This window comes from Orbicella faveolata, unplaced genomic scaffold, assembly GCF_042242905.1.
Source record: "Orbicella faveolata isolate gen_17 unplaced genomic scaffold, um_ofav_v1 contig_24, whole genome shotgun sequence".
Classification (NCBI taxonomy): domain Eukaryota; kingdom Metazoa; phylum Cnidaria; class Anthozoa; order Scleractinia; family Merulinidae; genus Orbicella; species Orbicella faveolata.
In genome coordinates, this window is record NW_028301552.1 from 3,575,318 (window position 1) to 3,595,821 (window position 20,504).

The 20,504-nt window shown below is 42.7% G+C and overlaps 2 protein-coding genes and 1 long non-coding RNA gene across 5 annotated transcripts in view; 2 read left to right on the forward strand and 1 right to left on the reverse strand.

Annotated features, from left to right (window-relative positions):
- The window catches only part of LOC149109999 (uncharacterized), a 30,248-nt gene extending 10,813 nt beyond the window's left edge, over nt 1-19,435 (reverse strand). The window contains exons 1-4 of one of the 3 annotated variants that reach the window (XR_016207922.1): nt 18,432-19,435; nt 17,523-17,556; nt 13,683-13,729; nt 11,965-13,018 (exon numbers count right to left, since the gene is read on the reverse strand). This is a non-coding gene — a long non-coding RNA (uncharacterized LOC149109999). Of the gene's footprint in view, nt 1-11,964; nt 13,019-13,682; nt 13,730-17,522; nt 17,557-18,431 lie in introns of those variants that run through there. The other 2 variants (XR_016207923.1, XR_016207921.1) reach the window with 2 other exon arrangements.
- Nucleotides 853-5,313, forward strand: LOC149110000 (uncharacterized). Its single transcript, XM_089291859.1, has one exon. The coding sequence runs from the start codon at nt 1,729-1,731 to the stop codon at nt 5,296-5,298; it is 3,570 nt and encodes a 1,189-aa protein (XP_089147985.1). The 5' UTR covers nt 853-1,728; the 3' UTR covers nt 5,299-5,313.
- LOC110044153 (uncharacterized) lies at nt 9,760-15,672 on the forward strand. Its single transcript, XM_089291860.1, has 5 exons — nt 9,760-9,966; nt 13,588-13,615; nt 13,868-14,095; nt 14,640-14,752; nt 14,956-15,672. The coding sequence occupies exons 1-5, from the start codon at nt 9,820-9,822 to the stop codon at nt 15,121-15,123; spliced, it is 684 nt and encodes a 227-aa protein (XP_089147986.1). The 5' UTR covers nt 9,760-9,819; the 3' UTR covers nt 15,124-15,672.
- Nucleotides 19,436-20,504: the final 1,069 nt, after the last annotated feature.

The window sequence follows — 20,504 nt, forward strand, 5'->3', positions numbered from 1 at the left end:
CAACAACGTCCTTTTCCGTTCCATAAAAAACAATTGGTCATTCAAGTCCACAAAAGCAGATTAACAACACCCTAGATTGGTTAACAATTGTCTCAATGATCTCGTTTAAATTTCTCAAAACATTTACAGAGAATTAGCTCCAACCAATAGATATGTTTTCCCGTCGCTCGAAAAGGTCTTCGCCGAGCTATGATTCAAAAACGGCGCCTGCTACATTTGCGGATTTAATCAGTATTTTAGACAAAATAACCACTCAAATAGGAAAGGTAAAGTAAGTTACGTTCAAATCGCTCAAAGCTCAAATGATAAAACGCTGAAACAACCGCATCAGCCGGTATTGCTAACTGAAAGAACTAGCTTCTATGCCATCTCCCAAACATTTGGCGTTTGATCGATATTTTGAATTTTGTCATGGTTTCAAATTTCCTCTCATTTCCTAAGCGGAGTGAATTCCGTTTATATTTGTGTTGTAGTAATGCACAAGTCATTGGCTCTCAGTGAACACAAATACAAGCCCCGACCACCGTACGACGGAGAAATTTGAAAACGCTGTTTCCACTCTGAAAACACATCAAATGTTTTCCGTCAACTCTATGCCGGAGAAGGCGAAAACGCAACAATCACCGGTCATTTTGGATTTGTTTTAGAGGAAATCTCGGGCAGCAAAATCACATGATTATCGTGCCATTATCGTTTTCGAAAAGCTCCGTTTTTACTGAAAATGTTTGCTGTCCATACTAAAACGCAAAGCCAATGTTTTCAGACTCCTCCCGTTTAAAAAGCGTTTTCGATCCGTTTTTTAGTGTCGAAGGTAGCCTTACCCGTAGCTATCAATAAAGCTGCGTTTTCAAGACGGATTAGTGTGGACAGTAGGCCTAACCGTAGAAATAAAGCTGCCTTTTCAATTTCTCCGGCCTAGTGTGGACGGGGCCTTAGGGTTGTTTTGTTTTTTGTTTTTTTGTTTTTATTTTTTTGTTTTCCAGTAGAAGCGCAGGAGGAGGGAGGGGACAAGGGGATGATGAGGCGGCGTGGTCTAGTGGTTAGGGCGCTGGATTTGTAGTCCGGAGGTCCCAGGTTTAAATTGTCCTCCCTGACGCTGGATGGATTGTCATCAGTATTCAAGTAGCTAACTGGTCTGCCTCCAACCAGTCAGGATTTACAAACAAGTTTCTAATTCTATTTGTTAGAAACAGTTTGCCTTACCGTGCCCCTCTGTACCCCGCTTGGGCGGGTCACGTGATTTCTGCGACCATGTGCTCTTAGCAGTTTTGATGTACGTTGTTTGTGTGTACGCGGAAAGTTTGCTTTTACCTTCGCCTTTTACTTTCTGGATGTTGACATCTTGATTAGGCCTGAAGATGCCCAAAAATATGTAAATGGTCGCTCAGTTGTATTGTTTTTTTTGTAATTCAATATTTGTTCGAGTCGCAAGCTTTACATTTGTAACTTTCAGCTGTACCGAACCGACGGAAGGACGAGTAACAGAATAAATATCTTCAGTGTACAATTTGTTTGTGGATTTCTTCAACATCGAACGTACAGATATTTGGTGGAAACTCTGGATTGAAGTTCTCGATTGTGGTCACGCAAAAGGTCGCTGGTTGAAGTTCGTATTCTTGTGTGCTGCATCGGATTACATTTTGCATGTTTGGATTTTGAAAACCGAGTCTGTCATCGACGTTTGTGGTCTGGCTGTTTGTCGTGCTTGGTTTGAGTTCTGCTAGCGAAATGTACCGTAGAATTGGCCAACGAAGGAGCCTGTCTGAGGAGAATCTTTGTGTCAGTGCTCGGCCTCGAAGGAGCAATGTAACTTTGGATTTATATGCTGTCAATTTGGAGAAAATGGCGGTCTTGAGAAAACAACGTGGCGGCTACGCGTCAAATCTGACAAGGAAGCGGGATGAGTTAAAATCTTTGTTGGACAGTGGAGCGAGTGCTGATCGCGTCCAGAAAAGGTTGGAACAGGTGAGAACAGCTCTTAAGGATTTATTTGACTTTAATGTTAAATTAATTCAGTGGCTGGAAAAGGCTGGTATGCCAGAAGAGGTTCCCAGCGCCCAATTGCATTATGTCGAAGCTGAAAACAATTGTAGTGAAGTGTTGAAATTAGCAGACCACCGCGTGAGTGTGTCATGTGCGTTAAATCTCTCAAATGGTCGGTTAGAAGACGAACTTAACCCAGACGATAGTATCAGTCAGACAACTAGGAGTACAAAGAAGTCCTCTTCAACAACCGCGTCCAGTGCGCGGTTGAAGGCCGCGGCTAGAAAGGCGGCGTTGATGGCGCGTGCACAGGTCTTGAAAGATGGTTTGGAGCTCAAACAAAAACAGTTACAATTGCAATATGACCAAGAGCAGTTGAACTTAAGAGCTAAGATTTCAGAGGTTGAAGCTGAGGAGAGAGTTTATCAGATGTTTGAGGAGAGAGATGGGTTGAGTGATCGCATCAGTGCTATAAGAAAATCAGTTGAGAAGTCGCCTTTAAATCCAAACGCAGCAGATTGGCCAACGTGTATGTCAGGCAAGTTGAAGAACGCAGTGTCTGATGCACAGACTCAAGGAGCCAGTGTTGAAGTAAAGAAGAAGATGACTGGTGAGCAAGTTAAATGTGCTAATGGTGAAGGGAATGGTCAGGACTCCCCTGCACAAGGCAAAGAACACCATGTCGGTCCAAATTCCACAGTCTGTGATGAGCCACGCCTCCTTCAGATGATTAACATTATGCAGTTGCCGAAGGCTGAGCTTATGACTTTCAATGGGGACCCATTAGAGTTCTGGATGTTCATGCGTAGTTTTGATAATAGCATTGGAAGTACTGCTATAGATGATAGCGCAAAGTTGAACAGGCTTTTTCAGTATTGTAAAGGAGAAGCCCTCAAAGTCATCAAGTGCTGTGCCGTCATGAGTCCTTCAGCGGGATATGCGAAAGCAAGAGCGCTGCTGAAAGAGAGGTTTGGAGATGACTACAAAATCTCTGAAATGTGGGTTAAGAAAGTCACCGAGGGACCTATTGTAAGACATGGTGAAGGGCACTGCCTTCAGGAACTGGCGGATGATCTTAGAAGTTGTAAGGAGACTTTAGAAGCCATCAGCAAACTTGAAGAAATTGACACTCGCAGGAGTATGGTCAAGATTGTTGAAAGACTGCCACAGTCGCTTCAGAGTCGATGGAGGAAATTAGTTGTTAAGACCTTGGAAGCAACAGGCAGATACCCCTCAATTGTCAAGTTGACACATTTTGTCTCGGAAGCTGCTCGGGAGGCCACTGATCCTGTGTTCGGAGTCTCAGAAAGCAAGTCTAAGGATTCCAGTGGAAGAAGCCCGCGAAGGCCAGGAAGAACCATAGGATCTAGTTTTGGAGTGCAAGGCCATGAGGACCAGCAAAGCCCGGAAAGTCAGGGAAACATCAATGATCCCAAGAATAAGAACGCTAAGACTACAAGGCATGTTTGTCGGCTGTGTAAGGGGGATCATGTCTTGAGTGTTTGTTCCCGGTTTAAAGCTATGTCGCCTGGGGAAAGACTAAGTTTTGTTTGCGGTAAGAAACTCTGCTTCTGTTGTTTTGATGGTAGACACATTGTGAAGCAGTGCAGAGCGGGCGTTATATGTGGTGTAGAAGGATGTACTATGAAACACTCTAAACTGTTGCACCAATCCTTTGGAAGATCTGGAAAGGAGGACCCTGGCGAACAGCAGGCAAAGCCTAATCCTGGAACTAGTAGTCAACAAGTTGAAAGCCACACCCATGCATGCAGCTCACCAAAACAAGGGGAGATCAAGTTAGCGCTACCCATTGTTCCCGTGAAGGTGAGAGCCAAGGGTCAAACGGTTTATTATTACACACATGCCTTGCTCGATTCAGGGAGTACCAAGACCTTTTGCTCCGAGGCCTTGATTGAGAAACTTGGGGTGAAAGGCCAACAGGCGAATCTTTCCCTAACTACTGTCAACAGTAGAGAAAACGCCAATGTGGAAGTGGTGGCTCTAGAAGTAGCAGCGGCTAAGAGTGGGATGGGGAAAACCAGTGTTATCCAGCTGCCAAAGGTGTACGCCCTGCCCAATCTACCTACCTTAGAGAGTTGTATAGCCTCAGCTAGCGACGCCATTAAGTGGCCTCATCTCAGAGATCTTCGCCTCCCTCGAGTTGACAAATCGGGCGTTTCTATTTTGAAAGGCCAAGACGTTCCTGAAGCTCTTTGGCCCCTAGAGCTGCGAAAGGGGGAAGAAGGACAACCTTATGCCACCAGGACTCGCTTGGGGTGGTCCCTTAATGGTCCCTTGGAATCTGAACGCCTGATTGAAGAGTCCGCCCTTTCCAATCTTGCTCGTGCCAATGAGAGTCTGGATGCGCAGGTGGAGCAGTTTTGGAAGATCGAAACAAGTGAAGCGTTGGCAAACAGTTTGCCACAGTTTTCAGTCGAAGACAAGAGAGCTGTTGATATATGGGAACAGTCGGTGGAGGTAGTTGAGGGACATTATCAGATGGATATCCCCTTTAAGTCCAAGCTCCCTAATTTGCCTGATAATCGAAGTGTTGCTGAAAAGAGGCTTCAGTCGTTGGCACGTCGGTTCCGGAAAGACCCCGAGTTACACGCCAAGTACAAGGGCGGAATTCAAGAACTTCTTGACAAGGGTTATGCAGAGAAAGTGCTTGACGAGGAAATAGGTGCGACGCCTGGACAGACTTGGTACCTTCCCCACCACAATGTTGTCAATGAAAACAAACCCGAGAAGTTGCGAATTGTATTTGACTGTGCAGTGACCTTTGGTGGCACATCGCTGAACAAAGAAGTTTTGCAAGGCCCTGACTTTACAAACAATCTCGTAGGGGTCTTACTACGTTTCAGGGAAGAACAAGTGGCTGTAATGGGAGACATCGAAGGAATGTTTCATCAGGTTCGGGTGTCTCCCAAGCACCGTGATGCCTTGCGTTTTCTGTGGTGGAAGAATGGTGAGATTGGTGGTGAGGTAGAAGTCTACAGGACGTGTGTGCATCTGTTTGGAGGAGTGTGGAGTGCGAGTTGCGCTAGTTTTGCCCTGAGGCGCGTGGCAGATGATCACAGAAAGGATTTCCCTGAAGAGACAACTCAAACTGTGCTGAAGAATTTTTACGCTGATGATTGCCTGAAGTCTGTTGGAACCACTGAGGAGGCCATCAACATCGTACTTAGCTTATGCAAGTTGCTTGCGCTTGTCGGCTTTCGACTGACAAAGTGGATCAGTAATGACCGAAGAGTACTGGAGGCTATTCCTGTAGAAGAGAGAGCGAAGGGAGTCAAGAGCCTCGACCTTGACTGAAGTTCTCTGCCTGTTGAGAGGGCCTTAGGGATTCACTGGAACACTGACACTGATCAATTTGGCATTCAGATCAAGAGTAAGCAGAGAGAGTTCACCCGGAGAGGGCTTCTGAGTATAGTTAGTTTTGTTTACGACCCTTTGGGGCTGGTGTGCCCATTTGTTCTTCGTGCTAAGGTGATCTTCCAAGACGAGTGTAAGTCCGGCAAGGAATGGGACGATCCACTGAGTCCAGAGAATCAGGTGCGGTGGAATAAGTGGTTGGAGGAGCTCCCACTATTGAATCAGTTCAAGGTTGAGCGTTGTTTGGTGCCTGCCAGTTTCGGAAAGCCGTTGAAATGTGAATTACATCATTTCTGCGATGCTTCTATGTCAGCCTACGGTTCTGTTTCGTATCTCCGCGCAGTGAACGCAGAGGGAAGAATTCACTGCTCCCTGTTGTTGGGGAAGTCCAGATTGGCCCCGATTAGGCAGATGACCATACCAAGGCTTGAACTGTCTGCTGCCGTGATTGCCGTGAGAATGGATCGAATGCTATCCCGTGAACTCTCTTTGGAGATTCAAGACTCCATATTCTGGACTGACAGTATGATTGTTCTTCAATATATCTACAGTTGCTGTAAGAGGTTCCAAACTTTTGTGGCGAACCGGTTGTCTGTCATTCATGATGGTTCACTGCCGAGACAGTGGAGGAAGGTTGGCACAAAGGAAAACCCCGCTGATGATGCCTCCAGAGGTTTGAACGGGTTTGATATGATTTCTAGTGATCGTTGGAAGCGAGGTCCAGAATTCCTTTGGCAAGATGAGACTGCCTGGCCCACCAATCCAGCTGTGCCAGAAATTGCTTGTGAAGATGAGGAAGTAAAGAATCAAGTCAAGTGTTGCGTTTCAAATGTGCGCTATGATGCTGGGGATAGGGGGAGACACGGCATGCCCAGAGTGGATAAAGAACAAGAATCAGAAGACCCCATGATCCGTTTTATAGAGAGTTACTCTTACTGGCATCGTCTGAAAAGGAGTGTGGCTTGGTTACTTCGCTGCAGGGATTGGCTGAGAGCGAAGACGAGAAGTAAGGAAAGGCCATCTTCAGTAATCGCTGATCCTCTGGACCCACTAGAGCTGCAAGCTGCAGAAACAGCTATCGTTAAGTCTGTTCAGCACAAGCACTTCAAAGGAGAAGTGGGGGTTCTTAAATCAAGAAAGCCTGTTGTGAAGAAGAGCCCGATCTATATTCTGGAACCGTTTCTGGACGAAGAAGGGATACTCCGAGTGGGAGGCCGTCTGAAAAATGCACCCCTGCCCGAGAAAGCTCAGCATCCCATTATTTTGCCAAAGAATCATCACGTATCAAGGCTTGTTGCGGGACGAGCTCATGAGTTTCAGAGCGGGCATTCTGGTAAGGAGTACGTACTCTCCCTCATCAGGCAGAAGTTTTGGATCGTAGGGGCTAGACCACTGGTGAAGCGGGTCTTAAGGGAGTGCGTACTGTGTAAGAGGCTCAAAGGAAAGCCAGGAGTTCAGCAGATGGCAGATCTACCTGTCGAAAGAGTAACGCCAGACAACCCCCCCATTTTCCTATGTTGGTGTGGACTGTTTTGGCCCTTTTGTGGTGAAGAGGGGCCGGAGTCAACTGAAACGTTACGGCTGCTTATTCACCTGCCTTACTATGCGAGCTATACACATAGAAAAGTTTGACAGTCTTGAAGCTGATTCATTCATCAATGCTTTAGTGAGATTTTGCGCCAGGAGAGGCGTACCAGAGAAGGTTAGGTCGGACAACGGCACTAATTTCGTTGGAGGGGAAAAGGAATTGCGTGAGGCAATGCGGAGCTGGAAAGAAGATACAAGGCGAAAGCTCATTTTCTGCAGAAGGAGATCAAGTGGGAGTTTAATCCCCCGGCAGCTTCCCATATGGGTGGGATATGGGAGAGACAGATCAGAACGGTCAGAAAAGTGCTGAATTTCATCCTCAGGGAACAGATCGTAGATGATGAACGCTTGTCCACCCTATTCTGCGAGGTGGAGTCTATCGTGAATGGAAGACCGTTGACAGTTCTATCTGATGACCCGAATGATGAAACTCCCCTGACACCAAATCATTTGCTACTTCTTCGTGGAGGACCTCATCTGCTCCCCGGCCGGTTTGACCAGAGTGATATCTATGGAAGGCGTTGGAGACATGTTCAGTTCCTCTCTGACCAGTTTTGGAAGCGCTGGGTTCGTGAGTATTTACCCACTTTGCAGTTGCGGCACAAGTGGTTGCGGCCAAAGAGAAATTTGCAGGATGGAGATGTGGTCTTGATCAGGGATGAGAACACCCCCCGGAAGAATTGGCCTCTGGGACGAATAATTCAGACCCTCCCCGGAAAGGATGGATTAGTCAGAGCGGCCCGAGTGAAGACCAGCTGGTCGATCCTGACCAGGCCTGTAACTAAGTTGTGCCTTTTGGAGTCTACAGGTGGCGAGATGTGAAACTGTATGCGTTATGCGATACTCTATATACCGGACTTGTCTTAAGCAGGAGTACTTACTAGAAAACTGGACTGTCGATCGTTAAAACACTGAACTGTAGAATTCTCGGTAAATGCTCGGTGCTTACCTTTTCGCGTTTAAGGGACCGGGATGTTAGAGACAGTTTGCCTTACCGTGCCCCTCTGTACCCCCCTTGGGCGGGTCACGTGATTTCTGCGACCATGTGCTCTTAGCAGTTTTGATGTACGTTGTTTGTGTGTACGCGGAAAGTTTGCTTTTAACTTCGCCTTTTACTTTCTCGATGTTGACATTTTGATTAGGCCTGAAGATGCCCAAAAATATGTAAGTGGTCGCTCATTTGTATTGTTTTTTTTGTAATTCAATATTTGTTCGAGTCGCAAGCTTTACATTTGTAACTTTCAGCTGTACCGAACCGACGGAAGGACGAGTAACAGAATAAACATCTTCAGTGTACAATTTGTTTGTGGATTTCTTCAACACTATTTACAATATTTGTTTCTTCATTAACAGTGTCCCCACAGCAGCAAAGCAGTACTAACTACGATGATACAGGCGCTGGTATGGTTATGGTCAAGGTTGCCATTTCGAAAGAAATGCGTCTCCTCATCCTCTCTCTTTCTATGGAGTGCGTGTCATTCAGTTACTCATGAAAAAAATGTTTGCTATTCTGTTTTCAACTTCGCCTATTTCCAGCTTTGGTGTCACCCAAGACTAAACGGACCTCGAAGCTTTCACAGCACTGAAGAAAGTTATATTACACCATTGAAAGATCAAATTGAGAGCCGGATGACGGAAACCAAACGAAAACAGCTTGTTGAATAAGGACACATAGATTAAAAAAATATGGACTTAACTAAAGAGAGCACATCAACGAAGATGTCTTCATCCTTGCCTTCCTTGCAATGCAATGGCGACCGACGCTAAAATGGGTGTGTCATTTTACACTTCTTTTTAGACCGACATTAACATATATTCCAGCCACGAGAAATATGCTTTGAACAAAAGAAATGCTTTGAATTACTGTGAAAATGAGCAGCTTGGGAGAAAAGTACGCACCTGAAAGGAATTTAGTTATTGCCTGATCCGAACACGTTATTTACATACGACTGACTAAAAATTAGTCAAGACGTACCACGAGGGCCAGGGAGCGATTGCAAAAACAATAAGCAGTTAATGACTGCTTCCAAGGAAAACAGTGAGTTTTGTTTCCCCGAAGCCCTCAAAAATAGAGCAAACTGCGAAAAGGTGTTTGTTTGATGCTGGCTGGCACACAAATTTGGGGCGGTTTCAAGGAGCACGATCTCATAACGTGCGGATCGAAAGTTCAAATTGTTGTTTCCCTGGGGAGTTAGTGAGTTTTGTTCGCCCCAAGGAGTTAGTGAGTTTTGACTCATGACACATGACACGTTCTCCTCCAATCGGAAAACGTATTTGAGTTGGGAAGTATAACTTTTTTCCTTTAAGTATTTTTTGTTATGATTAGGTCTATTTTATATTAAATAATAAATATACTTAACTGTACTGTTTTAGTAACAATTTATTTAGGTAAGTGAAATGATGACTTGGATAAAGTAAAATAAATGAAGAAGCATTCTCAAGTCAAGAGAGACTTGAGAACGCTTCTTCATTTATTTCAATGTATTTAGGTATTTATTTATCTTTTTTATATAGATTTGTTGCACACACGTTCAGATTTTGATGGAGCTTACTTTAGCTCTTAAGGCGCAACGTGTATAAAAAGTGTTGATTGACTGATTTGGGTGGCTTGTCCAAATGTTCCGGAGCAAGAATTTTGCCCGACGGTTTGTTGTTTAATTTCACATCGTTCGTCTGGGTGGCTCGCTTTGCAAAGTATTTCTCGCGGTTTTTCTTGTGCGTGATTTTTTTGGGGGGAGGGTGGGGATGAGGGAGGGCAATTGTCTAACCCCCGGTCCTCCCAGCGGCTGTCACGGCCCTCGCCGATAAAATATATTGGTCCCTCCCTAAAATGAAACAGATAATTTGAACCTTCAGGCCTGACTATTCACAGCAATGGGGTTACTCTATTTCTTCGAGACTACCATTGAATTTCGCGAAATTAACCCGAACCATCTGTTCAAAAGATGGTTGGATATTGTCGAGGCGTTTATTGCATATCCTGTGACGACTACTGGAGTGGAAATCAAACAGTTCTGGAAGGTAAGACTTACCACTGTTCTCACGTCTATGGCTGATGACCGATCTGTCGACTGACAGTAGCGGCCGATACTCGAAAGAGTTGCGGGTCTTCAAAGGTGGCTAAACCATCAGTTTATTTGTAGTACAGATGCTTCAACATATTAGTCAGATCAGGACGTAACCTGTCGATTATTTCGATAGCCGATGAAAATCGATCGTTGTCGATCGAATTCGATACTAATCAATCGACAAATATCGGATGTCGATAAGAATCGATCACACGATTTCTTGTGATCATCGACTTTTATAGACTTTGATCCATTTTGATTTTTAGTTTTTTATTCAACTTCATTGCGAGCTGTTTACACTTCTATAATTTCGTGGCCGATTAAAAAATGTCTGCATTTTTTTTGATAAAATCGATAATTAGTTGAAAATCTTGTGATTATCGACTTGTGATCGAGTACTATCGACTTATCGACTACGTTTTCGATGATCGACTTTCATGTTACGTCCTGGTCAGATAAGCCCAATTTATGCGGTGCACTATAATTCCGCGATGGGTTAGTTGTGGTGGTATATTTAACATGTTTAATATATTTTATATACGATATTGATGGTAGAGAAAACTGTAAGCATTTTTATTTGCAACCTTTCTTCAGTTAGGATTTTATTATAAGCGAAGTTCTTGAAAGCGTGTGAGTGTCTTTAAGATGTTTAAATGGTCGACCAAAACATGCAAATTTGGTGTTAAGCGAAAACATGGGCAGAATTAATGAGTTGACTCCTGGTGGAGCGTGGAAAGAACTAGTCGACCGTGTTATCTCTTGATATTGTGGCTGAATAGAAACAATTGGTTAATACTGCTGAAGACGGCAGCATAAAATCCGTTGTGTTCCAATAAACTCTTGTGTGTTTATATAACAATATTGTTTTTCTGGCCGAAGCTGAATATTCTTATTTTTCTGCTGATCGATTTAGGCTGAAACTATTCTTGTGAATATTCTTATGCTGTGTTTACGTTTGAGCTTTTACCAAGGTAAACAGTTACTAAGGTCTAAGACCCGGTCCAAACGCCGCTCCACTCATGTGCCGAACCAAACTTGGTTAAGTTCGACTTTAGAGCGACTTTGGAGCGACGGCTGGTTCAGACGGCGTACTTGCGTCGAACTTAATTCGGGAAGCCGGTGGTAGCAATTTTCTACGAGAAAATGTGCGTTCTGAATTCACGAACTCTGTCCAAATAGAAAAGCTGTGACTAACATTTCGCTGTTACCATGCTGTTATAGCAATATTTCGGGAGGCAAATTTAAACTCAAGGTTCAGCGTTTGTATTTAGACGGGTTTTTTCCCGGTTAAATCGACTTGTTAAAGGGAAATCTAATAAGCTGGGCTATTATCACGAAGAAAAAGCGAAAAATGAATTTGCGCTAAAGAAACTCGCTTATACAGTCCCGTTTGTCGTAAATCGAAGGCATACTGGTTTTTTGTTGTCTTTATTTTAGCGACGACTTTGAGCTTCATGCATGACTGGTCACGCCACTCAATTTTGAGCCAATCACAAGTCCGGTTATATGAAAAATAACATAATAACGGGGAACGGAGAACTGGGAACTGGGAACCGGGAACGGGAGTCTGGGAACGAGTGTACGGCGCCAAAGAATTCAACATGGCGGACAAAGGAAAAGAAAAGGGAACAGAAATATGAGGAAGTGTTACGGTTGTAAACGTGGGTTTCTACCGGCTGTGCCCCAGAGTCCAATATGGTACTGGGTTAAACAAAGCATAAAATAGCGCCTGGGCAGAAAATCGAATCGGTATTATCACATGCTTTCCCAATAAGTCAGTACAAAATGCAGACTGCAGACCGGGTACAAAATGCAGACTAGGTACAAAATGTAGACTGCAGACTGGGTACAAAACGCAGACAGAGAATAAAGACTGTTTTTCGTCTGATACGTGACAACATGTCATCTAAAAACATACCGTGTGTCACGCAGTCGCTTTTCCGCCGTCATCTTTCACCAAAATTAGCATTATTGTGGAATATTCCTTGCTCGTTTCTTCATATATTTTGTCTTTGACAAAGCAGCCAGGCCACAGGTTATTTATCTGCTGCTCACCTGATTTGCCAGCTGACTTGCCGATCTCCGAAAGGCCGCCACCCTGCCGAATGCGACGACAGCGGACGACCCGCGTTCAAAGACAGTCATGTGTTATGTCACTTGTCCTCGAAATCGTATTGATATGACAGCTCGCGCACAAACTGAGAAGATATGAGTAGACTATGAAGGTTTGAAATTCTATTTAAGAATGACTGTGGCCTGACCGATTGGGGACGTAACTTGTGATAATACCGATTCAATTTTTCTCCCAGGCCCCATTTCGTGCTTTGTTTATCACATTGCTAATCGGACTCTGCTATAACAAGAACGTATTTGGCACATGATCGGGGGCACAGTCGGTAGAAACTCACTTTCTCGCATTTGCCCAAATTGTTCCCTTTTCTTTTCCTTTGTCCGCCATGTTGAATTCTCGGGCGGATTACCGCTGTACACTCGTTCCCAGACTCCCGTTCCCCGTTCCCCGTTCCCCGTTCCCCGTTCCCCGTTACCAGTTTTAGTAACATCCGTATGAATCAGCTGCCGCTCCAACGTCGCATGGTGCGACAGACCCTGCCGAATTTAATGTTGTTTGCCGCACCAAACTTAACCTGCTGAACCAAACTGATTCAAACGCCGCTCTTCTGCCGTACTTAACTCATCAGTTAGGTTCGGCACATGAATGGAGCAGCGTTTGGAACTTACTTAACCTTGGTACATTCGTCCAGTGTTTATACCGGCTCAAATGACTCAAGTTGATCTTTCAACATTCGCGCGCGCTGCATTATTAAGTCGAACTTGGACGAGGATCCCACCGCAGCGGAACAGGAGCAAATTGAGATGCCATCATTTTCATGGGCGAGGACCTCATTCCATAATATTTCGGCGAAAATTCAGCTGCTTGATCATACCCAGAGTATGCATGGTTATACGCGTAGAAACGTGGATACGTTGTATATGCAGAATCCTCCCTGGTGGCAAAATATATCGACAATAATTACACAACAAAGGATCGAAGTTTGTCTAGAGAAAGTTGTAAATAATACTGAGAATGAAAAATACAATGCTTTCTTTTACGTGACGGATTGTTCGCCGCAAGAAGATCGATCCAATCTTTCCACGTTATCTGCCATCAAAACTGGAAAAGAAACGCTTTGCTTTGTTGACAAACGCACAATCTGCTCACCGCGGGAAGTGAAATATTACGCCGCCACAAGCGGATATATCTGCCATCTTGACCTTGGTTACCAACTGTAACCATGTCTGATCACAGGGTAATTAGAACTTTTACCTCGGTTAAATTTCTTGTGTGTTTTGTGGCATTTACCAAAGTATCAGTAGGCGTTTAGACACGGAAAATGTTTACCTAGGTAAGTAAACTCTGATACCTCTGTAAACTGTTGAAGTCTAAACACAGCATTAGATTATAGCGTATGACATTTCTCTTTTCGAATGTATTTGGTGTCTGAAAGTAATTTTGGAGCCAGCCTACAAAATTAACTGAGTTCTGAAAGTTTTTTTGTTAATCTCGTCTTTGCAGATATGCGGGGAGAACAAGTTGATAGGAGGTAAGAACACTATACATTTCATATAACAGAGAGATTACAACACATTAGCTAAAGTAAGGCAACTTACAGCACGGTTCATTGGTAGCCCAGGGCCTGTCGATACAAAACAAGGAACTGGAAAGTAAAGAACAATTAATTTCCTCTATGAAGAGCGCTCAGAATATTAAGAGAAAAATCAGTTTAAAAGCTTAGCTAAGATAGCCAAATTTTGCAATCTTTATTACATGTTTCCGAGTTTATTCTCTTTCCCAGTGCTCAGCGTGGATTCACCAGGGGATCTGGACATTTGTTTTGCGACCCTGTTGAAACAGCAAACTGCGCATGTTCAAGTCACTACTGAGGTCACCCCCTTCAGGCCTTATGAAGATTTTGCTGGTACTTGTGCTGAAAGAAGCCGACAAAGCCTGGACACCACTCCTATTGAGAGTGTGAGAAATGATGGATTGTACTACTTTATTCGGTCCCGCGTGGAGTACTTAGGTAACCATGGTAACCAACAATTATCCAAGATTCAATTATATTCACTGGTCTAGGTATACTTCTCGAAAAGAAACTTTGCGTGACGCTGCAAAACGGCTGCGGCACACAAACCTTTTCACCCTTTCTTTCCATGTATCCTTCTTGTTATCATAAATTTGGTGTAAAATGTGTACGTCCAATTCAACGGTAAAGCAGGGTCAAAAAGATATTCCTTTTAACGAACGCAATGTTCCAAAAAAGTACGTCTCATCCCAATATCTTCTCATCTCTTGCAAATACTCACTCCTCCAGGGCAGTAGCCAGAAAAAATTATGACAGAGTAAATGTCCATGCTTGATGACTATAAACACCAGAAACGAAAAAAAAATTAACTGGGGCAAGTGCATCGGTTTTCCCGTTGCTAGCCACGGCCCTGATCTCTCCATTCTTTCTGGTCTTTAAACAAAAACCTACTACAAAAAGCTCACGCGCGATCTGAAAGTACGTAGTGAATAGAAAAAAATCAGTCATAGATTCAATTCAGTAATCTCTTTTTTTTAACCAGGAATAAGTCAGCTAGATCTTCTTTCGACGTGGACCGAAGAAGCTAAATCTGCTCTGGAGGCAAAAAAATTGGGATCAATCGTGGACTTGTGGAAAGTGGTGGCTGAGAGACAGGTAAAAAGAAAGTTGCAGTCTCTTGCAACCGGCGTAAAGTAACAGGCATGTTTCTCAGTCTTAAAGCGTCGTTTAAGTTGAAGGCCAAATAATAGTTATTATAAGCTTTCCTTTTAGTTTTGAGAGAATTATAAGCTTTCCTTTTAGCCTGAGAGAATTCGCCAAGACTTGTTAAGTGACTTAATATTGATCGTTGCCTGCAGGTTTGGGTGATTGTTTGTATGAATAACCCAGGGGATGCGGACGAGCTTTTAACGTTTGATCTGCCAATCTTGAAGAAGATGGGAGCCCAAGTTTACTCAAAGTGCAAGTCCATTCGTCCCATCAGCTGCTGGGTCGAAGACCTTAAGAAACTTGTGTCTGCTAATTAAATGACCGAGTAATCCAAGTAACGCTTTACAGTTTTAAGTTAGGTGTCGGATTTTATGGTCTTTTATTTGTGATGAGTTAATTCAACAGCTTGTGTGTGACTGTTTAACCAAAAACAAGTAAAACACACCAAGTGTAAGTTGTCAAATAGTCGGTAGGCGGCGGTACGTTTGCAGCCACAAGTACATTGCTAATATAACTAGCTACAGGAACTGCTTCTACTAAGATAAAAACACTTCGTTTTTTTACACAAATACTGAACGTTTCTTTTACACAAATGCTGAACATCACTTTGATTGTTTGATTTTCTTGATAGGAAAACTGAAAAACACATACCTTTACAACAACGCTAATTATATAAACGACTCACTTTACGGCAAAATACTAGCAAATAGCAGACCACAAATATGTGTATAGTTAGTGCCGCGATTGCTGAGTAGAAAACAGGATGTTTGATCTTGCTGTTGTAACGTTGCAGTAACTGAATTTGTATAGTAAAAAGCCACTTGACATGATCTTTTCAAAGTAAATTCCTTTTTATGCATATCAAACACTCCTATTTATTGCGTGTGTTGTTTTCAAAGTTTGGATTTCCTGCTCTTATTAGTGGTTTACCCATTAATTAAAGTGAGCTTACAATAGGTTTTGCACACTCACAATGATTCTCAATATCAAGTTTTGCGAAAGAATGTTGCTTGATATATGAGATTTCCTATTCCTATAAGTGTTAGTCAATGAAGGGAAAACGCAACAACGTCCTCAGTTTTCCGTTCCATAAAAAACAACGCTAGTGTCTTTAGCTAGTCCTCAAGCCTACAGGGATTGGGTGGGCAGTGATTTAAAGCGATACGGCGCCTGGTGGATGCCACAGGGTGTGTGATAAAGTCACTGACAAATTAGTCATCTAAATATATATCAAGTTTTCCGACAGAATGTTGCTTGATATATGAGATTTCCTATATCCCTAAGTGTTGGTCAATGAAAGGAAAACGCAACAACGTTCTTTTCCGTTCCATAAAAAACAATTGGTCACTCAAGTCCACAAAAGCAGATTAACAACACCCTAGATTGGTCAACAATTGTCTCAATGATCTCGTTCAAATTTCGCAAAAAATTAACAGAGAATTAGCTCCAATCAATAGGTATGTTTTCCCGTCGCTCGAAAAGGTCTTCGCCGAGCTATGATTCAAAAACGGCGCCTGCTACATTTGCGGATTTAATCAGTATTTTACACAAAATAACTACTCAAATAGGAAAGGTAAAGTAAGTTACGTTCAAATCGCTCAAAGCTCAAATGATAAAACGCTGAAACAACCGCATCAGCCGGTATTGCTAACTGAAAGAACTAGCTTCTATGCCATCTCCCAAACATTTGGCGTTTGATCGATATTTTGAATTTTTGTCATGGTTTCAAATTTCCTCTCATTTCCTAAGCGGAGTGAATTCCGTTTATATTTGTGTTGTAGTAATGCACAAGTCATTGGCTCTCAGTGAACACAAATACAAGCCCCGGCCACCGTACGACGGAGAAATTTGAAAACGCTGTTTCCACTCTGAAAACGCATCAAATGTTTTCCGACCACTCTATGCCGGAGAAGGAGAAAACGCAACAATCAGCGATCGTTTTGGATTTGTTTTAGGGGAAATCTCGGTCAGGGAAATCACGTGATTATCGTGCCATCATCGTTTTCGAAAAGCTCCGTTTTTACTGAAAATGCTTTCCGTCCATACTAAAGCGCAAAGCCAATGTTTTCAGACTCCTCCCGTTTAAAAAGCGTTTTCGATCCGTTTTTTAGTGTCGAAGGTAGCCTTACCCGTAGCTGTCAATTAAGCTGCGTTTTCAAGACGGGTTAGTGTGGACAGTAGGCCTAACGGTAGAAATAAAGCTGGGTTTTCAATTTCTCCGGCCTAGTTTGGACGGGGCCTTAATTTTTTTTTTTTTTTTTTTTTTTTTTTTTTTCCAGTGGAAGCGCAGGAGGAGGGAGGGGACAAGGGGATGATGAGGCGGCGTGGTCTAGTGGTTAGGGCGCTGGATTTGTAATCCGGAGGTCCCGGGTCAAAATTCTCCTCCCTGACGCTGGATGGATTGTCGTCAGTATTCAAGTAGCTAACTGGTCTACCTACAACCAGTCAGGACTTACAAACAAGTTTCCAATTCTATTTACAATATTTGTTTCTTCATTGATAGTGTCCCCACAGTAGCAAAGCAGTACCAACTACGATGATACAGGCGCTGGTATAGTTAAGGTTGCCATTTCGAAAGAAATGCCTCTCCTCAGGCTCATCCTCTCTCTTCCTATGAACTGCATGGCATATCGGTTGCAAGAGCAAGGCCGCATAGCCTCGTGGCGCTAGAAACAAAGTCTCGGGTTCAAATGTCCTTGTAATTAGCTCGACTTACCTTAATTGTACGTGCTTGTGCTCTGTTGGTCACCCTATATTATAATGATAGCTGTTAAAAAAAAAAAATTGTACTGCTTCTCCAGTCAAGTAACATAAAGATAAATAACGCGGGTTGAGGCGAATTACTTTCGAGTTTTCGCCCTTCACGAGAGCAAAGTTTCCGGCTTTATATAGAATTTTTTATTCATTGGTTATTTTTCGCATATACACGGCCACACGATCTTAAGTTGTGTAACAAAACCCGTGTATCTGAAACTTGTTTTATTTTGTTTTCTTTTTACCTAGGTTAACCGTAGGTTTCCTGATTAAATGTGAAACTTATGTCTTTGAGATCTTCACTACCTGAGTTTCGAATACGTGTTTTAGACTGAACTTATACTAACGGGGTGGCAAATGGTTCTTCAAAAGCTATGGGTCTCGCAAAAGTTTCAGTTTTCTCGCAGAATTTCACAGGTCACGCGGTCTCGTTTTTTAGCAGTAACGTCCGTCTCGCAGTATTGGTTTCTTTTTTCACAAGCGGGCTGTTTAAGGATCTCGGGTTTTTTTTGGTTTTTTTTCGCACGGTTAAGAAAGTCTTAATGTCCTCATTTGTTTGTTTGTTTTTTTTTTATAGAAGACGTCTGAAGAGATGTCAAAGAGTCTGAACGCCTCACGCTCGAATTTAAAACTCGGTCTCGAAATTTAAAAAGTCAAAATGTCTCGGGCTCGCAAAGAAAGATGCTAGTCTCGCCTTGTCGCAAAGTCTCGCAGTAAATTTACCGTTCTCCATCGCCTACATTGCTTAGCGTCTAGTTGTAGAAAATAGGTCCGGCTTTCACATTCGTTGTTCATTCAAGACAGTGGCAAAAACAGCCGATTGCCTTGTGCTACAACTAGTAAAAGATAGATAAAGTCTGTGAACCCATACCCGAGCCAACTCCTCACCCATGTTTCCAACTCAGAAGGGAAGGAGCGGAAAGAACGAACGAATACCTCTGTCACTATAGCTATACCAAGTACAGTCGGGCACTGACGTGAACGCATGCTTGCTATGCGGCCCATGAGTTTAAAAGTGATGACAGATATCCAGACATTTACTTTATGACGACATTTTAAAACTACGAGTTATGCCGCAAGCTTCAGTATTATGTTCCCTTCAGACGAGAAGACAAATAATTTTCCCCCGTTTTACGTCATTGAAGGATTACAATCCAACGCGTAGCAGAGCATACAAGAATTTTTTTCTTGTCAGACAGGTTAAAATACCTGTGAGGAACTTGATTGCTATCCCAGTTTAGTATTCATGATTGTTACTCATCAATTTGCTATGCATTGTGATGGAGGATTATGATAAGCTGTTTTATGGGAGAGACAATTTTTTAAGTGGCAAACTACTTAACACCGAATAACTCAAACCACAAGTCATGTAAACCCACGATTTCACCATAACGTACACTTTTTATATATTTATCCCAGAATAAATTAGGTCATGCACATATTATATTGCTCTGTTTTCATCTAGTGATATAATAATCATTCAAATTCGTATTCAACCGAGGTTGAGAAGTTTAGTATATTGTGAAGACTGTGAAGAGGGCTCTAATTACAACACAATAATTCTTCACGCAATGAATGTATAATTAGCAACCATATCGTAGCTTCAGCGATAAAATCAAAGATAACATTTCTTAATGGCGATCACATGTTTGGCTTCCAAAGCATACTGAGAGGATGTGGAAAAAATTTAAAAAACGTAACCCAAGAGGTCAAGATTGTGCTGGTAAAACCGCTATAAGACATGGAATATCACGGCATATCGGACCTTTGGAAAGAAACACGTAGACGAGCGAATATATTATTTTTCTCGTTAAACAAAGATAAAGAAACTCGATAGTCAGATTGTAGTGAGTGGGAATCTTTTAACACGAACACCCCCCCCCCCCCCGAATAAGTGTTGAAATAAGTTGAAGCGTTGTGTGGTTAATTTAGACAATAAGATTTATCACTTCAATACAACTCATTGCTTAGGTATTTCCAGAGAGTCCCTTTCTTAATTAGCCTTTATCGGTGATATTGTTTCGCTTGATAACCAGAGTAAGCTATTAAACTGTATCTCCATTGAACAAATATACCCACCACAGCTAAAAATGGCCGCCAAGCCCTGCAAAGTCAACATAATCCCGGACATTGGCACTTGTTGGCTATAGGAGCTCATTGTTTTCGCCGATTCTAAGATGACAAAAATACATGTTTCCATTCATGTTTGCATACCGAACAAAAAAGCCAAGTCATAAAAGTGAGATTTGTACCCCAAAATGGGACAGAAATTTGGGGAAATTTGTCTTCTAAAAAAGAAACATCATGAAATATTACAAGGTGTAATGTTATGAGGAATTGGTTTAATTAAGGACTGCCTCGCAAACTTGCGTCAAAGTACTTGCTGTAGAAACAGATCCGAGAGATGTTTGTCTCGTTAACGTTGTGTTGGGCGTGAATCTGGATAAATTTCCACTTGTATCGACTTTCGATCTTACATCAACTATCTGTCAATTACGACCATCTGGTTTTCTCTTTTGAAGTTTGTTTGTAATTCAAACGATAACGAAGCCCAAAACAGAAATTTAATGATGTGAAAAACATACTGTCTCTGGCTTGTCTAAATTAAACTAATTTGCAAAGTGGCTTAGGTGCGATTGAAATGTCGTGCTGGTTTACATGCAACGAGTGTGATTGCTTGCCCGATATGGTGGGTGGCTAGCGGCAATACCTTCGGTTTTCCGTACATACTTTCAACACAAGTGTCTTTGCTAGTCCTCCAGTCTAAAGGCATTTGGTGGGCAGTGATTTAAAGCGATACGGCGCCAGATTGATGCCACAGGGCGTGTGAAAAAAGTCACAGATAAATTAGTCATCTAAATACATATTTTAAGGCATAATTGATTCGTCAAAAATACCGGATTCTCCACTTCATATCTCTACAATCAGTGTCTTCATTATTCAT